The sequence below is a fragment of the Ambystoma mexicanum genome, chromosome 7p (assembly GCF_040938575.1).
Source record: "Ambystoma mexicanum isolate Mex_15411 chromosome 7p, UKY_AmexF1_1, whole genome shotgun sequence".
NCBI lineage: Eukaryota > Metazoa > Chordata > Amphibia > Caudata > Ambystomatidae > Ambystoma > Ambystoma mexicanum.
Window position 1 is genome coordinate 68,816,939 of NC_090939.1, and position 18,941 is coordinate 68,835,879.

Consider the following 18,941-nt stretch of genomic DNA (forward strand, 5'->3'; position numbering starts at 1 on the left):
TTAGATTCACATGCGACCCACTCTTCCTCCCCTCCGAGAGAAGGCGCATGATTGCTTGTAGTCTTACCTTTCTGTCTATCTGCTTGGATTATCTGTACTCGCGCTACTCCTCATGCTTCCTCATGTCAGAAAAAATACAATCTGAGGATCCTAGACGCGTGAGGGATCTTGGGTACAGTGGACGTCACACTAGGGATAGTATTACTGGCACGCCTGTGTCGACGCCCATTTTCGAGTTTCGAAAAACAAACTGTAATACTCCGCAGCTTCCACTAGATGTCGGCCTATGCACAGCATGTGAATCTAAGCAGATACAAGCATCAGAAATACAATTACGGTGAGTAATGTATCCCATACCATAGGATAGGAGAACATGGCTGGTGTTATGGAGTTCTATGTTTGAAGACAGATTACCCCCACTTGTTCCCTAGCCCTGTGGCCTTAGCACTCCCTGAAGGGAAGCTGTCATCTCATGGGGAGCACAGTTGTTTACCCAGGCCTGTATGCCCTAACACTCTGGAGAGGTGTGGGACTTTGTCATCACATGTGGAGTACAGCAGTGTTTTGCCAAGAGATCATGGTTCATGGAGCTGCATCAGCAAATGTTCCCACCCCAGTAGGGATACCTGGTTCACAACGAGACAACAGTCTAAGAGTGCTGCTTGCGCACCAATCTGTACTGGCATCTGCAGGGTACCAAGAGAATAAAACCTTTACTTGAATGTCAAATACACTGAAATCAGCACATCACTGCCAACGGTAGCACAAGAGGCAAGGCCCAGACCTAAATCCAAAATGCATAACCTTTTTCATGTTGGCTAGCAATACCGCAGTCCGAACCGGCAGCTGATTCCTGAAACGGATGAATGTGTAGACCAAATGGATAGCATCCATTGCCTCGAAATAAATGCTTACATGTCTTCACCCCGCCCCCAGTCTTGCCACTGTGAATAGTCACTCACCCTAATCTATCTAGAAAGAAGGCTAAAAGAGGAGCAGGAATGACTAGTGCTGTGTGTCAGAGCGATTCAGAGGAGAGCAGGAGAAAAGACAGACAGTGGCGAAGAAGTAAAGACCAAGTAGAGCGGTGAGGAGATAGCGAAAAAAGGATAAACCTAGTGGAGAGGTGATAAGACCAAAGATTGAAAACCGAGAAGGGGCGGGGAGCATCTAAGAATCAATGAGCGAACAAAGTAGTAAAACGGAACTGCAAAGAAAGACCAAACCGATCAGAAGGGAAGTGGGAAAAAGTCCCCAGATCCTGGATGTGGGGCCACCTTGCACAGTAGTGGAGAAACCTCTGCTTAATCAAAATAGATGGAAGGCCGGCCCATTGAAGAACCTTGCTGTTACTAGGAGGGGGAAGCCTGACAACACTTGGGGCCTAACGTGTCTCACAGTCTGACACCTTACCCCAGTCCAGATGACCCACAGCACTAGGGGTGATGGTGGCAGGTATACTGCATATTAAGGAGACCAATGTAACATCCTGACAGAGTCAGCAGTAAGGAAGAAGACCCAATCGAAAGCCAATAAAGAGTTGTGGGGTACTATAAATCCCAGGGACTGTGAGTGACTGTTTACTGTCAAGGAGCCGAATTTTCGAGACTACAGAACTGTTTACCACTAGGTAAGGTAGACCTCCTTTATGGAGGGAAGGGTAAGACTGTGGACCATAGTCCTAAAGAGCAGCTGTAAGTGACAAGTGCAGCTACTGAAGCACCTTTTCTAAAGACTGTGCTATGAGATGCAGCATGAAGCTATATCCTCTACTCTATTCCCAGTGTCATTGTAGCACTTAATTTCGGGAAAAGATTGGGGGTTAATGTGACCTGCCCCCTCCCCGAGAGAATGCCCTTCTTGGTGGACCCTCAGCCCTACAGCCCAAGTGCCAAGTTAATTTCCAATTATTGGTGCAACCAAAAGTGCAATGTCCATCATTTATCTGATACTACAGATAAGAAGAAAAGAAAAAAAGAAACATTTTCCAGAGGCTGTTTGCTCAGAAAAATGCTCTTGTAATATGGCAAAGGGTGCATCGTGTGTTGGCTGTTATTACAAATGTCAGTTATAAAAGTACTGTAAACACAACAAATGCGTCCTGTGGGCATAACATACACCACTGCAGCTCCTGTGTTCCAAGGGGCATCCCACCAATGTACTGTAACATGCTAGAGGACATAGACATACACCACTGTAATTCTGGTCCAAATGTAAAGATACTGAATTGAGAGGTTTGACCTAACAAGGCATGCTGTGGAGAGGTGATGCAGACCATAAAACATTCTATAATTAAAGGTAAGTAAAGGGCACATTTAGGACAGCAAAATCATTAGGAACAGAAAGGAGAAATACAATAATTAGTAATGACCTGCTGACGCAAGCTAAATGAGAGTAAGCATGGGTGTTGGAAAAATTAGGAAATGCAAGGTTTGGGAAGAAAAATAAACAAACAAACAAATAAACAAAGAGTGAAGAGGGGAAATGGGGGAGTCATAGAAAGTTATGAAGCCTCAAAGAGGGAGTGTGGGAATTCCAGCTAGGGACAGTCAAGTGGCAGAAAGGGAAGGAAAAAACATCCCGCGAGACGACAAGGAGGGAATGAAAAAGAGAAAGGAGTTGGAAGGAAAGAAAATCCAGAAAGTAAAAGGGAAGAAAGGACACAGGAGAAAGGAAGCAAACGCTCTCTAGAACGTGAGAAGGCCACCTGAGAAATAAGGGGGAAAGGAAGTCTGAGAAATAAACAAGAAGAAGCAGAAAAAGGTTGAATTGGAGGGAGAAAGTCATCTAATGCTGAAGGAAAGAAGGGGTTCATCAGAAAGAAAGAACCCTGGGAAAGGGATGACTTAATACAAAATGTAGAAAGAAAGAAAGATAGAAAGAAAGAGCCACATAAGAACCACAAAGAAAGTCAAAATAAGGGTGAATGAAAAAACACTGTGGAACTAGGGGGCCAAAGGGGCAGTGGCCCGCACCTACAAAAAGAGAATGAGTGAATACATGGGAAAGTGGTACCAAAGTGCCACTGCCCAATGGGAATCCAGAGAAGGTCACCAGAATATTTGGACTTTGAAGACATCCCAGATGTGGGGAAAAGATCAGGCTTTTGGGACAACAATTTGGGTTGAGAGGAAAGTCTAGATTTCCCTTATTTCATTATTCTCACATGATGGCCTAACGAAGCACTCCACCGAGCCTCAGATTATAAGGTTGGGAGTATAGCCTATAAGGATAAGAGTAAATCCAGGGTAATCGAGGCCCCGAGAATCAAAGAATTTAACTGAACCAGGAGGATCTGCTTCTTTGTATAACAGACTAGTTATAGGTTCCCGTGATCGATACGTCAAGGAGGATAATCAAGGTTGATTCTAGTCTACTAGAATATAGATAACATTTGCTGAACTATACAGTACACTGATATGCCTTGGTACAACGTATGGAGAAGGCTGTTTGATCGGGAAAGATTTTCTCTAAACCACCAAACTCGAATTTCTTAATATCCTGATTTTCACTAAACAGTCACCATGCAAGATATACCCTGGGGAAGCCTGAGAAAGCTGGCTGGATGGGAGGCATTCTGCAAAGAACTGCAAAAGGAAAAGAAGAAAATTGCACCGTTCCACCTACTCTACAGCACATAGTTCAGAGTGAAAGCGTTTTAATAGCATGCACTCCATCGCACAATGGATGACCGAAAATAGGACGGCAGTTTACAGAACTGACGGTCGTTCTTAAGTGAAATTTATTAGTGGGCCTGACGCAACATTATGTAGTTCTCTAATCAACAATGCCCTAAAGTAAAACATATGCCACTGGCCTGGAACACAATAATGCTTATATAAAGTGACATTTGGTCGAGGGTGCCACAGCAGTTATGTGGTTAACGTTAACACCATGGTGATCTGATTCAACTCGCTTTTCATCAGTTGCCCCTTCTCCCCGAGGGGGAGCCCCTTTCCGTAAGGCAAGGGAAGTGAGACCGCTACCCGATAGTCCCACTGGTGGTGATACAATAAGGGAGGATCTCATGAGGAGGGATTCCACCCCTGAGGAGGAGGACGAACACCTGGGTAGAATTAGGCACAAGATCCCCAACCTAACCTTCTCAAACCCTTTACCATACTTTAACCAACCTCCACTTGCTAACACTTCCATTTGCTATTGTTGCATTATACCATCTACTGACTTCAATACTGAGACGAAGAAGAATACCTGGAAGGCAGGTACTGTGATGAACAGGATGCACAGCTGTAGAAAGAACACATTTGTGAACTCAGAGGAGAGTTCTGGCTTTCCAGGAAGAAATCTACTTTAAAAGCTGAAGAGGAACTTGAAACGATATCAAGTGATCCCTGGAGCAACAGCGTTCCATTTACATTTTTTCTTTTGTACCTCTCTCTCTCTCTTCACCAAATACCTAAAATCATTCTCTTCTATCCATTCGCACTGCAAATCAAAATGCACCACAGTAGTTCTCCATTTTATCAAAAAAACAGAAAGGAAAGTATACATTGTTTCAAAATACTAATTGTGAACCCAGACTCACCAGAGTATGAAGACAAATGCCTAACCTTCTTTAACCCCACTGCTGGCATTTTCCATCTGGTAGAAACCAAGTTACTCCATTGTTCTAAAAAATGCTATTGCCTAAATCCCTCTCAAGAGCCAATAGCATTATGCCCTTAACTGCATCCTTCTCCACCTATGAATTCATGTGCTCTCAGAATGGAAAAAAGTTGGTTCTGGCCATGACATGTACCCACTTGCATCTCGCTGACATAAAAAAAAGAATGGATTCAGCATCTCCTTACATGTTAAAAAAACAACCAGTGTGCGTCAGTTGTTTAGCCATGTCTGAAGGTACTTTTCTCAGAAGGTACCATGCAACTCAAAAGCACTTATCCTTATATCGCCCATCTCCACGCATTCTCAGCTGCTTCGCTGAAAAAGGCTCATATTCCTCATGTACGGATCTGTGTGATTTGGCCGTGGCCGAATTGTTCATGGCAGAATTGACCATAAATCAATTCGACCACAAAATAAATTTTGCTGTGGACAAACTCCAAAATACTATGCCCCCCGAGCCCTAATACATCTCCATCAGCCTCCCCACTTACCAATTGCACGTCCGCTTCCTTCTAACCCTGCAGTGTCAGTTCCTTCCCTCTTAGGTGGGTCGGATCCGATGCCGCAGTGTGCCCTTGTCTCCATTTCCCCGTCCTCCGCCTCCAATTTTCAGGAAGCGGCTACACCCCCGCTACCCCTCAAGGCCATCACTACCCCATGTTCGGTAGTGATTAGCCAATTTGATCGATCTTAATAGATCAGATTTTAATCGATTGAATGGTACTCGCCGAATCCGGCCAGATGTACCATTTGATCAATTAAAATCGATCAAATTGGGTAATACCTTATGTACTACATTTATTGTGTAGTCAGCCCTGCATTCAAATGATTGAACATAAGCATTCCACAGTTCCCTAACTAGTTATGAATGATGCATACTGTCTAGTCAACTGCTACGCTAGCTACTGCATAAAACCAAATACCTAGTGAATATTTACAAATTATTTAACCTGTGTCACTTAATGCACTTGTTTTGACTCCCCCAAAGACGTTGGGTTAAATGTACCAACTCCTCCTCTTTCCTAAACAGACTTTGAATAGCTTCCCCCTCATTCTCGATGGCAATCTGTTGGCGTACTGTCCACGTAAAACTCTCCCAGTGATGTCCCTGCTCAACAACATTTTCTACCAAGGGTGCATTAGGTGCTCTACTCGTAATTCAACATTTATCCTCTATTATTATCACTTTAACCTCTTAAGTGCTGAGGACAAGTATGCCTGTCCTATTTGCATAGACATGCATAATAGCCCAGCAGTTAATCTTTCTCTCAGTTGTACCAATATAAACTTGACCAAACAGGCATGTAATCGCATTAACTACCATGCAAAAAGTGTTTGAACAAATGCAGATGAAATCACTGCTGAATGTACCCCTGCATCAGGCTTTTTTTGTTGTTGCATGGGCTGGTACCTAGCCCAGGCCCTCTGCCTCGGCAGTGGCCTTTGTTGCTGCCCTTGCCTCTGTGGCGGTGGTGGTGGTGGTGCTGGCTGGTGATTGTCCTGTTGTCCTCTCTCTGATGGGTGGCCTTATGACCGGCTTATGGCACTGATGACTCTGTGGTGCTGATCCCAGTGGCACACCACTTCATATTTAGGATTCAGTGAGTTGCGAGTCTTTCAGCTGCCTGGGTATCGGCACACCCCATGCTAGTTGCATATCAGAAAAGGAAGGAGGAGAGCCCATCTCACCAAGTTCCTGCATGTGTCTGATGAGTGCCCCCACATGCAGAAGCAGAGCAGAGCAGCGCATGTCATGTCAGCCATACCACGGACACTGGCGCGATATGCATATATATGTCCACCTGCCTGCTGAACTAGTTTGTCTCCACTGGCACTGTGGTGGCCTCGCTGCTGCTCGAACCACACCCCTGAGCATCCAACTCTACCAGAGCAGTGCTGCAGGTTGTTAGAGTAGCAAACCAGTATCAATGCCTTGCAGGTTGACTGGAGCATTGTGGGTAATGATAAGTAGGAAACAACAGCTTTGCCACCTTCCAGGTCATTCGTAATCATGAAAATTGATGGCCAGCCTAGCAGTGCTGGTGGAGCTCCTCAGGTTATTCAATCATAAGGAGTCTGCCTGAGATAGATATATATAACCATGAGTAGCATTGCACATTGTTGTTGTTTATGTGGCCTCCACTTACTGACATGAATCAAGTTGCCAAAATACTGCATCATAGTCAAACTGAGTCTGAGACAATAAGTGCCGGTGCTCAGAAATACGTCCCAGGGCTCAGCACTGGCAAACACCCCCACAAATTAAGTTTACTAATCTCCCCCCACCAATAGCAGAGTACCAGAAATAGGAGTGTTACTTTTAGTAGTGGTAATACTTCTTCCAATGGTAGTACCTCTACTACCGGTTGTCAGATCCTTGGCATTAATGCAGTGGTCTACACAGATAACTGTTATTAACAAAGTGCAAAAGGATCTGAAGCAGTGTATAGAGGAATCTCATCTGCAGGCGGCATTTCCTTTCATACAGAGAGTCCCAGTGGACAGTGTTGAAGTAGCCTTCCACCGCAGAACCTCTACTCCGTTCAGGAACGCTTACCTTGCATCATTCCCTTGACAGTGGTGGCAATATTTCCATCATTCTAGAGCCTGAAAATCTTTTCACAGATGTTACAACAGCAGTGTTTTCTGTTAACAAGTCAGGCGCTTGTTCCCCTCAGTTTAGTGCTCTGGCACTGGACTGTGTCCATTTAATGTACAGTGGACAGTTCATGTCCTCACTTAGCAGTAGTGTAGAACCCCAAAGTCGACATGTGCATTAGGATGATCTACCCTCCCACACAAGTAGGAAGTCAGCAGGAGCTTTTGGAAGACACATTGGGCCTGATTCACAGAAACATTTTATAGTGGCGAGCCCGCATTGGAAAACATTCTGTGAATCAGGCCCATTGTGTGATAGGCCTTAGAATGACCTGTTTGCGACCCATCTCACCAAGACATGTGATTGCTATCACACACTGACTGGCAGAGGTCTCCAGTCTATTGAAGATGGTCTTCTGCCTGATTTGGGGAGATGTTTGGGCGTGTGTTTCAACTTCCTGACATTCACAAGGGCATTCACAACTTCCAGACAACCCAGAGGTTCATCGTACTATTGGTAACCCATAGTTTGTATGGCACATACTGCTACTCTAAACCTTTTCACCTGCCAATGGTGCAGCCACTTGCACATAAACCTGATCGCCTTTGCCACAAGGACTAGTTAAAAATCCTTCTCATTGTGAAGTTAAGGATATTTTGATATTAGACATATTTAGTTGTGTGATGATAATCTCTATTTGGTCTATATACTAGATGACAAGCTTCTAAACAGGTCAAAGGTTTCCCAAAACGTGCAATGATGCTCCCAAGTGCCTAATGGCAATGGTCTTAAATGGCCTTCCGGAAAGGACTAATCGTGACAAGTCTGTATGCCAATGTCCTCCAGTGGGTAAATACAGATCGCAAGGTAGGAAAAGGGAGGCCGTTTTCTCTCCCATTGCACCTCCATGATGTCCAGATTGTTATATCCTTCTGATGATTGTATGCCCTATAGACTAGGCTAGACCTAATATTATTTAAATAGGTGTCCTGACCTCCCCCCCCCTGATGCCAGGCCTTGACCCCAGTGGACGTATGTTCTCACAAATCTTTTCTGTGGTCCTGATGTAAATTGATTATGCTTCTGGGATGGGTGGCTGGGCACAGTAAAAGAAAGATGAGGGTGTTATGGGTGGGAAGGAGGGCACTTGTTCTTATCACGCTAGAGAAGGATTTTTTTGTTATCAATCTTGTTTTCTTCATGTTTCTCTCTTTTCGTAAATTTAATGTGTGATTTCTTGTTGGCAATTTATTTTTTATTTTTATTTACTTGTGTGTTTAAAGAGCACCGCAGCCCGCAGGAATCGGGGCGCTTGACATGAAGACAGGGACAACAAATATAAGACGGGACGTTCAGGCACTATTGGTCAGATGTGAATGGGGATTGTGATGTGCAGGCTTATCTGAAGAGGACCGTTTTAAAGTTCTTTCTGAACTTGAGATAGTTTGGTTCCCGTCTGAGGAGGAGGGGAGTTTGTTCCATCTTATGGTAGCTCTGGAAGGGAATGCCCGTCCCAGTTCGTTAGCTTTTTTTATGGTTCCTGTTTTGACAAGTCCTTTGTTTTCGAACCTTAAGGTACATATGGGCTAATTTGCTTTTTTAAATATTATGGGGCGGCTGCATTTATGCAATGATGAACCAGGGACATTGCTTTGAAGGTGAAGGGCTTTTCTTCCGTTAGCAATATGGTCGCTTTTTGGTTTGCCAGTGATTGTCCATACCGTGTTGCTTTGAACAATTTGACATTGTTTTGCATTTGTTGCTGGCTCCTATCATGAGAGAGTTCCTGTAATCAAGTCTAGATAGGATGATAGCTCTAGCAATGGTGGAACTGATTCAGATGGGGTCTAATTCTATTCAGCAGTTTTTGGCGGTACCGACAGGTTTGTTTGAGATATGCAACGTGTGCATCTGCACCCAATGAGGCCTGAAAGTAAACGCCTAGGGTCTTTACTTTGTCTGAGACCTTGACTGTTGTATTTTTGATTTCAAATGCTGCATATGCAGGGTAAAGTTTGGTTCTGGATTGAGGGGAACCAAATACCATAAGCTTGGTTTTCCCTCCATTGTGGCACATTCAGTTGGACATCATCCATTCCTCAATGGAGTTATAGATGGAATTGAGTTTGTCATTATCAGTGATCTGGCAGCCTGTTAATTCAATAACTAGCTGCGTGTCATCTGCAAAGTTAGTAAAATATATGCCGAGGTTGGTAAGGAAGGTGCAGAGACAACACATATAGATGTTAAAAAGGAGGGGTGAGAAACTGGCTCCTTGGGGCACTCTACAATTTACTGGCTAAGAGGCTGATGAATGGTCGTCCCATTGGATCTTGGAACTCCTGTTGCCAAGAAACAAGGAGATCCATTCGACTGCCTGTGAGCAGTTGCCTGCCTTGTCCAGGACACCTCGGAGCTTCTGGTGATCCAGCAAGTCGAAAGCTGCAGAGAGGTCCAATAGGATCAGCAGTCCAGATTTGCTCTTATCCATTATCCCAAGCATTTTGGTCTGAAGGTCCAGCAATGCCGACTCTGTTCCAGGGGCCTCTCTGAAGGTCGGATTGTTGGGTGTGCAAGAAGTTGTTTTGGTAAATATATTTTTGCAAATGGCCTGTGGCAACTTTGTCCATGATCTTTAGCAAGAAGTTGCAGTTTGTGATGGGGCGGAGGTTAACTGGATCGCGTTGATCTAGGCCAGGTTTTTCAACTAGGGGTGTCACGGTTACAGTTTTGATGGAAGAGGGCACCTTGTGATCCCTAAATGAAGAGTTGACCATTTGACAGAGGAAGACATTTATAAAGACATTAAACAAACGAAGCAAACACATGGCCACTTTTCTCTGGTGAAACAAACATCCAAAGTCTTTTTAGTTCAGTGGATCCTTTGATCGTATGCGCTGCTGGAAATCCCGCCCCTGACACCGATTGATGGTGCTGCACAGGGTCAACCCACTGTTCCTGGCATTTCAGCGGCAAGTAGGCTTGCATGTAATATATAGAACGGTGACAGCCACATGAGCTAGGCCACATGGTTTTTTGTAAGCATTATCTGCTTGATATTAGTTCCAAACCAGATGCTCAATTCGACCAGGCTTTCCCTAAAAATCCTTTTTGCTATAAAACTGTGCCCCACGATCGCCAGTTTTCCCATTCTCTCAGTGTGTTTGGATATTTACAGATAATAATAAGAATGGTGAATGCCGACTTATGGTGCACAAGAGGGGAAGTGAGAAGGTGAACACATTGCGGTGGGTGCCAGACCTTCACAGTGGCTTCCATTTGTATTCTACACTTTGAAAGGCATGCTCTGGTGCAGCTCTATAGATCCAGACATCTGATGATCGTGCAGGAAAGGGACACTGTGGCCTGTCAGCATAAGAGTTGCTATAGTGCGCAACCTTTACTAAATTTCACCCAACTAACCTTAAATTGCCTTTGCACAGAGTGATCTGCATGCATCTGCCATTATCTTCTTATTTTTTGTAAGATAACAACGGATGAAACTGGCAATGTTCTATCTTTAGATAGAGGCAAACTGTGGGGACGCCGTGTTCACCTTCAGAGTGCCATTGCTTCATCTCTCCAAGTAAGTGCATCTTCATCGTTTGCTTTGGCTCCAAGCGATGGAGTCCTTCCATCAAAATTTAGGACCAAGTGATGAGTGGGTGTTGGGGAGCGGGTTAAGTAGAATACCAACTGCACAGGTCTGCTGCCCCACATTAGCCATGGTGCCTGAGACCCCTGAATCCCAAATCATGGCATACGTACTAAAATACCCAAATCAGATTTAAACCTCTACAGAGTAAAGTGTATGGTACCATAATGAAACATACTGAGGGAGACAGCGAGTACCAACATGCCACTGTGTTGACCATGTAGCCTGAAATGGTTTTGGGGAGTCATTGTGTAAAATGAGGGGAGAGGGATGAAATGCAGTTGGGATTTAGGCAGGGTATCTCAGTGCTGCAAATGGTAGGAAATTGGGCAGAGGCGATGGGTCTGGTGCAGTGATCTGACTGGGTATTTATGTGGCAATGGTGGTTTCTACTTTTGGAGGGTATGGAACACGCGTTTCCTGGTTACTTTTGGAAGGAAAACCTGCAATTTTGGAGGACAGAACTGTCTTTTCTTGCAGGACAAACAGACCAAATATGACAAATCTAAACTCCCTAGAGCAGGGTGTACCTTAAAAGGCCATGCTGTGCCCTGCATAAGAGTTCTGTGTAGCTCACAGCGGTGGCTATAGAGGTTTATGCCTCCAAGACCCTGGTCCCTTCAGAAGATGCATGGCGCATGTCTGTTTCATGTGATGTAAGTGTTCTTTTGGAAGTAACTATATGGCGACCTGTTGGTGCCATAGAAGTCAAATGAAATTAGTAGATAATGAGTTAGATAAATAGGAGCGATGGCAGCTGCTCTGCAAAGTATGGAAATGTGGAGCCTCAGGCAGATGTTAGCACTTAAATGGCAGACTCGGATTCACTTCCATTCGAAGATAAAACTAATTCTGCAACACGGTACCGATTTTAGAAGGAAAGTAGAGCTGAGATATCTTTGCTTTAATTTTAGTGCTCCGAAGGAGACGTCTTTCTTCACAAGCAAGCACTTTACTAGATGATGATGATGATGATGAGCCAGAAGAACCTGAAGACGCAGAAGGTGAGAGTCTGGGTGAATATGCATTGATGAGATAATCTCTGTGTCCATTATTATGTCCAGTCTTTTGCATTGGTTGGGACAGATCTACTCCGTTATCCTGTGCTGCTCATTTTGAAGTGGTTGCTGACCAGTAGCTAACCCTTCCAGCATTCACCAGTAGAGACTTCTCTTTTCATGGGCAGAGACTGCTTTAAGGTGCAGCATATTATTTTTTGATGCTGCAAGTCTACCTTTTATTCTACTGATTTTGGTTCTTGAAGTACCTTTGCTGTGACAAACCTGACGTGACTCCCGTTGCGTCAGTTTAGCACATCAATGAAGCTACACCGATCAAGCATCACTTATCTGCAGGACTGCACTTTCATTTCCACCTTCCTGTGGGTTCGATCAGTGATCTCACAGTGGTCATCTGACTTCTATGTGGAACAAGTTCTGGTTTTATTGTAAGTGCGTGTGTGTGTCTGTAGATGGTTGTACTGGTGGTGACTGGGTGGATGTGAGGTTTGGATGTGTGCTTGTGTGTCAACGGTTGTGTTTTGGTGTCTGTGATTTGTTTTTTAATTGAATGCATGGAGCTATATTTAAAGTCTTTCGATTGCACAGAGATTTTGCTTGACCATCTGTATGACCACTTTGACCTGCTTCGCTGGCCCTCCTATGGCCTTCTGATATCTGTAGTTTCCATCATATGGGGCTCGACCAGAGTCTCTTGAGTTAGCACCCACAAGGTGCCGGTTTCCCTCAGCTGCCGGTCTCCCCTTCATACTTTTTACAGTTCATTCAAAGTTCATCATCTTTGGTTATAAATGTGCCACTTTGTGGCTCTTACTCAACACAGCCCATTTTCATCGGTTCTCCCCTCGACTCACTGGCTGTGATGAGCTACTTGGCTTATGCCTCTCTGGAGTCAAGGCCGGCACCATCGGCACAGGAGCTTCCCTCGCTGGTGCTTATCGGCATAGGTTTGGCCCATGTACCGTTGACATCTGCTGCAGGACACTTGTGCTATTGTTCGCTTACTTAGGCTCCCTTCCACGAAGGCTCTGCGGGTCTGGGACGAAAAGGGCAAGGTCACTTCTCTCCACGCCACCCTCTCGATTCCTGCTGTTTTTCTCCTTCTCTTGAACTACTGCGTAGTAGCTGTCTCGTCGTGCTGTCTGTCGTGCTTGCCTTGCTCGTACTGCACTCTCCTGCTCCACCTTTTCTTCCTGTGGGGAAAAGGAAGGGCCGTCAGGTGTGTGTTATTTGAGTTAATTGCCTGACTTTGCCTGATTCTACGGTTCAGACATGTCAGGTAAACAGGTTTTACATCAGTCCATTGTCTTGGGTGTGAAAAAGTATTTGTATCGGAAAAGGGGGTGGGCTGGAATGTCAGAGTAACCTATGGAAAGTGAAAAGGAAGGTTTGTGTAAGGGACGAGAATGACTTGGATGAAGAACAGAACATAGAGGATGGTGGTAACAGTAGTGTCTGTCATAGTAGGTTGGTATTTTGGAAAATGACAATCAAGAGGGACGGGATTGGTAGGGTTTGCAGGGTAAGCGGGAATAGCTTGGGTTGTGACATAAACAAAGGGGATTGTGGGAATCGTAGTGTTTTGTCTGATCAGGTTGGGAATGCGGAAAATGATAATCAGAGGAACATGGATTTGGATCTGGGCCAGAGAGATCTAACAGGAGGAAGGGAGGCGGATGCAATACAGCCCATAAAAGCCTCCGATATCTCGCCCTTCTCTCCTTCTCTGGCACAATACCGCGTCTCACCTGGGGTATTCCCCTGAGCATAACCCCTGGTTTAACACTGGTCCACCCCCCAGGAACTGGAGCCAACAGCAATGGGTGTGTCGTGGCCACCTGAATAAGGGACTCTCAAGGTGTTACTGGGAGAATACCCTCAGGTTTCTCACACTGCACCAATATATGCTAGAATTCCGATATATGAACATACTCACGTTTGCTTTGCGCATAATGCCAGTAATGATACTGTAAGAAAACATGTCCAAGCTGGTTATGCCAATATATGTCAGCATCCCCACATAAGAACATACTCCTGTTGGCTTTGCCATTAAAAATGCTAAGCCACAATAAGAAAGCATGCCCTAACTGGCTGCAGCAATATTGGCGTGTCTAGCCACGCAATAATATGGGTGTTTTCCCAGAGGGTTTTTTCCCAAAAACGTCATTGATATTTGGGGGGGGGGGGGTGATAAAGGGAAATTAAAGGGTTGGGGGGTCGGGAATAAAAAAATATTTAAATGAAGGGGGCCTCGGAGGGATGTGGTGACGTTTTTCAGAAAAACCCACGGCAAAAAAAAATGTTGTAAAAACGGGTGTTGATGAAAGGACATAGAACCATAACAACATGTATCATGCTTGCTTTATCATAGAAAAAAATGACAAACAGCAAAAAGAAATGGCTAGATTTGCGCCACCAAAGTGCCAATCTAATCATCTAATAACACTGATCATGCTTGCTTTATCATAGATGCCCAGTAAAACATGTCATGCCAAGTAAGAAAAGTCTATACTGGCTGTACCAAAATGGCAGTCTTACCACGTAATAACACTTGTTGGGATGCAAGTGCAACGATCTAGTCGGGTGAAAAGACATAGATTGCAAAATATATATTAGCAGGCCTCGGAGTGCTAGGAGTTCTCATTGGGCACGGCAGGATATGCATGTACTTCGAGTTAGCTTTGACACATATTAGAAACACCATATAGCCATACAGAAAGAGCAACAATGTATTCACGTTGCATTTAGCGGTAGTGTATGGTGTTATGCTTTAATGGATGTGCAAGCAGGTAGCTGCCATAGGCAGATGTATGAGATGAAAGTCAGAGAAGTGTTGTGGTAAAGGCGAGGTCTGGGAGCTAAGGTACCAGGTGTTCTGCCATGTTGAATTTTAGGGGACATTACCGGATGTGTTTTTGAAAGTATGAGAAACAGGCCCAATGTGGAACTGTGGCTCTGTCCTGAGACAAGTCTTCCTTCATTCCCACAGCGAGAAGTTATGATGTCAAGGTCACAGGCAGCCACGCTGTGTCGATAACAGTTATTGAGTCAAGCTACAGAGCTCAGAGGAGCTGGGAATGGAATGTTGGATCCAGGGAGGAAGGGTATGGCTGTGCCTTTTGGAGGTTAAGTGAGCAGGGCATGGGGTTCTGTGATGCCAAGAGGCTTGATGAATATTTAGAGCACTACTGCCCTCAACCAAAGAGCGGTCATCCTATTTCTTCCCCTTTTTCTTACTGCAATTATCAGACCTACCCTGTCTGTTGCCTTAAACCTAAAACTTGCAAATTGCTGGCTGCACTCCTGCACTACCATTGCTTGTTGCCTTTATTATTTATTTATTGTTATTTATCTGTTTCTCCTCTGCTTCTCACTTTCCACTTCTCCCCCCTTCCATGCACTTTTCCCTTCCCCCTCTCCCATACACTTGAGCGTTCTCAATGTTACTGGGCCTAGTAAGATCGCTGTTTTGTTCTCCACTGTTCCCCTCCCTTGCCTTGTCGCGCTCTGCAACACTTGTGTACGAGTGCGATAGAAATAAAATATCAATATCCATATCAATTTGAACTGCAGGCACCGCTCCCTAGGGAGAATAAATAAACAAAATTGAGACGTAAGAGTGGTACCCCGATCAAGTCCTTCATGGGCACCTGGGTTCCCAGAGAGATAAGGGGGAGACTTTCTAGGGCTATACTGTGATTTGGGACGGGAGGAGCAGAGGTGATGCCAATAAATGTACTTACAAGGTTAGGGAGCTGTTTGAGCGTGCCACAGTTTCTGGTATAATGAGCAGGGACATTGTATTATCAAAGCAGGGTTGATCTTGCTATTCACACTTCGAGCAGGATCCAACAGAGGGGTGTACATCACATGATGGTCAAGAATATTTTACTAGTTAAAGAATTCTATTATGGTAACAATGTACCTAGTAGTTCATCAACTCCTAAGTTTCATAGTGATGATGTAGCTGATCATGTGTTTAGGGGAACATGTTTATATAATTTATGACCAATAGGGTAATGGACAATAGGGGATAATGAGATGAGTGTATAGTTGTTAGCCAATGGGGATTGCAGGACCATGTTGTAATCTTTTTTTAAGCATAGTTTGATTAATTTGCAGTTTTCCGCTATGAAAGATATAACTTCTTTGGGTGGGGGAGCTCTGCGTTAGTTCGGTTCTACCTGATACTTTTTCATGTAATAAAACTTTGTTTTCTTTGCAAACGGTGCATTGATTATTTGGCCAATTTGGGATTGTTTTCATCGGCCGTGTTTTGGGTCATTCACCCTACTAAATTAGTGACCCCAACATGTTCCAAGACTTTCCTTTGAGACCAGGGATTTCGTCATTGCGCTCCCTGGGTTGCGGCTCCAAGTCCACTGTCTGCAGGGAGCAGTCCCACATGCATTACTTGAGGAGGTTTGCATGCAGCGTGTTGCCAGAAGACCTGCCTGTTATTTGGAGTGGGGCACTGTGCCCAGCTGTGCAGGCGATTTAAGGGGACACCGCATTGGGGGCACTCGGGAGAACTCATAGATATAAGTGCACCTTTGCAGGAGAAAATGGTGGGAGAAGAAATGCGAAGTTGAGTGTATGTGAGTGTGTGGCGAGAACAGACCACATGTCGATATAGTGGTTTTATAATAGTAGCCAGAGGGATCTCCTCTGATGAGAGGAAAGAAGGCATCCTAAGTAGTATAATGGTGATAAAAGAGACTAGAGGAAAATGAATCCTCTCATACAAGAGGGAAGGTATTGCTGCAAGTAGAGTAGTCGTCCATTATACCAGGGATCCCTCCATCCGGCAAAAGGGAGCGCGAGAAGGGGAAAATCCCTTGTCACGAGGCAAGGAGACAGTGGAAGGGCTAACCCTTTGTGTAAAAACCTTTTTTTTTGTTAATGTTTTGGGTGCATTGTGATTTAATTTTTTTTTAGTTTTTTTTTTGTATCACATTTATTGATTTTACAAAATTGTTCTCTTCTATATGTTTGCTTTTCCTTTTGTAGCGTATAGTTTTCTTCTTTGAGGCAAGCTGCCAAGGCAGCTTGCAAGATTTTCGCCGCTGCAATAGTCCAGTTAGTTTTCTTTCTGCTTAGCAGACGGGACCACCAGGAGGAGTCTTCTCTGAGCGAGAAGGGTTCAAGAAGAGGTTTTAGATATGCTTTCCTAAAAGTAGAGGTTTCGGGGCACGTCGTCAGAAGGTGTCTGACCGATTCTCCTTATTGCTGGTAGTGATGTTGAATTGGGAGGCGTAGCACTTCTCGCCAGAAGTGGCCTTCAAGTTTATCCCAAAGACTTGAGGGGATTGTCGGAATGGCTTCTCCTCCGTATGTCAGGGGACGGAATCACTTTTCCTTTGTAGTATTTTATCACAGGCATGAGCGAGAAGTGTCCGAATTATCTATCCATTGCCTTCGCCTGGGAGGTGAGTTTCCGAGTTTCCGAGTTTTTTCCCAGAGGTTGATCTGCATGCTTGTCTCATTGCCAGAGCTGTCGATCATGACTCCGAGGTACTTGAATTCTTTTACTTGTTCGATTTTAGTGGTCTCAATCGTCCAATGATTGGGTTTTCTTTTTGTTTTTGTAGATTTTTCGATCACCAAGATTTTGTTTTTTTCTTTATTAGTCTCAAGGTTATTTTTCTTTATGTAGGTTGCCAGGTTATTGACTTGGTGTTGGAGTCCGATTGGCGTCTGGTCCATCAAGATGATATCATCAGCGTAGAGGAGCCTTGGGACTCGGGTCCCCCCTATTTTAGGTGGGAATGTTCTAAGGTCTTCGCAGGTCTCTTTATAGTCTCCAAGGAATGATGTAAAAAGCGCAGGTGCCAGGGGGCAGCCCTGCTTCACTCCTCTGTTGGTCGAGATCTCTTCAGAGAGTGTGCCTTTTTGGTTGAGCTTTACTCTTATCATGGTTTTTGTATGAAGAGCAATGATGGGATCTAGGATCTGATTAGGACAATTCCATGCATCCAGTTTAGACCATATTAAGTTGCAGTCGATCTTGTCGAATGCTTGGGTTAGATCGACAAAGGCCATAAATACCTTTTTTTTGTTGTGCTGTTGAGATGCTTTTTATTATGCTCAATAGCATGATGTTTACTGTGGTCCCTATGTTCTTGGTGAATCCCGGTTGGAAGGGGTCATCACAAGGGGAGTGTTTGGCCCAGCGTTGAAAGCTTTCTAGGAGACATGAACCGTAGATTTTTCCTATTGTGTCTAGCAAAGCTATAGGGCGGTAGTTGGAAGGGTCAGATCTGTTGCCCTTTTTAAAGATGGTAACGACTGTTGCTGAAGTCCAAGAACTGGGTATGGTCTTTGAAAGGCTTATCTCTTTGATGACGATGCTGATGAAGGAAGCCCAGGCGTCTTGATGGTTTTTCAAGTCAATGTTCGTTATCCCGTCCGGGCCTGGTGCTCTGGATGGTTTTAGCTTTTAAATTGCTCTTGCTATGTCCGCTTTGTTTGAGAAATCTTCCCAGGGCGTAAGGCCCGGAGGGTTGAGAGGCTTAGGCTTTTGGGATGGGTTCTGGAACAAGCTGCTGAAGTGGTTAGTCCATCTTTCCTCACCTACACCGTTGGTTGTTGATGGACTTGTGTTTTTGTCAATCCCTTTTACAAGGTCCCAGAATTCTCTGGAGTTTTTGCCATTGCCTTAGCATCACCTCAGAGTCGTGTTGGTATAATGTTGCTCAATAGAATTTGATCCATCCTGCGTATATCTTTGCCTCCCTCTTGATAGTGTTTCTTGGTTGTTGGGGAGTTTGACTTGTTCGCTTGTCGTTTGAGTTTACAGAGAGCACGACGTTTCTCTACCAAGAGTTTATCGTAGTGGTGTGTGCCTTGTTGAGATGTACCCTGATTTTGTTGATAGGCCCGCTTGGTATGTGATCAATAATGGTTGATAGTCAATTTCAGTACTTCTAGTGTTCTCCGAAGGTCTCAATTTCTTCTTCTAGATCGTGAATAGCTCCAGAATTCTTTCTTTTGTTAAGCAAAGATGGTTTCCTTGGTTAGTAACTTCCACTGTTTCTTTCAT

General features: G+C 44.5%; 1 protein-coding gene across 3 annotated transcripts in view; it reads left to right on the forward strand.

Moving 5' to 3' along the window:
- CFAP44 (cilia and flagella associated protein 44) overlaps positions 1–18,941 on the forward strand; it is a 1,393,686-nt gene that overhangs the window by 241,109 nt on the left and 1,133,636 nt on the right. For all 3 annotated transcript variants that reach the window (XM_069635797.1, XM_069635796.1, XM_069635798.1), the window contains one exon: positions 11,795–11,884. In XM_069635797.1, coding sequence (XP_069491898.1) covers positions 11,795–11,884 — 90 coding nt within the window. The remainder of the gene's footprint in view (positions 1–11,794; positions 11,885–18,941) is intronic.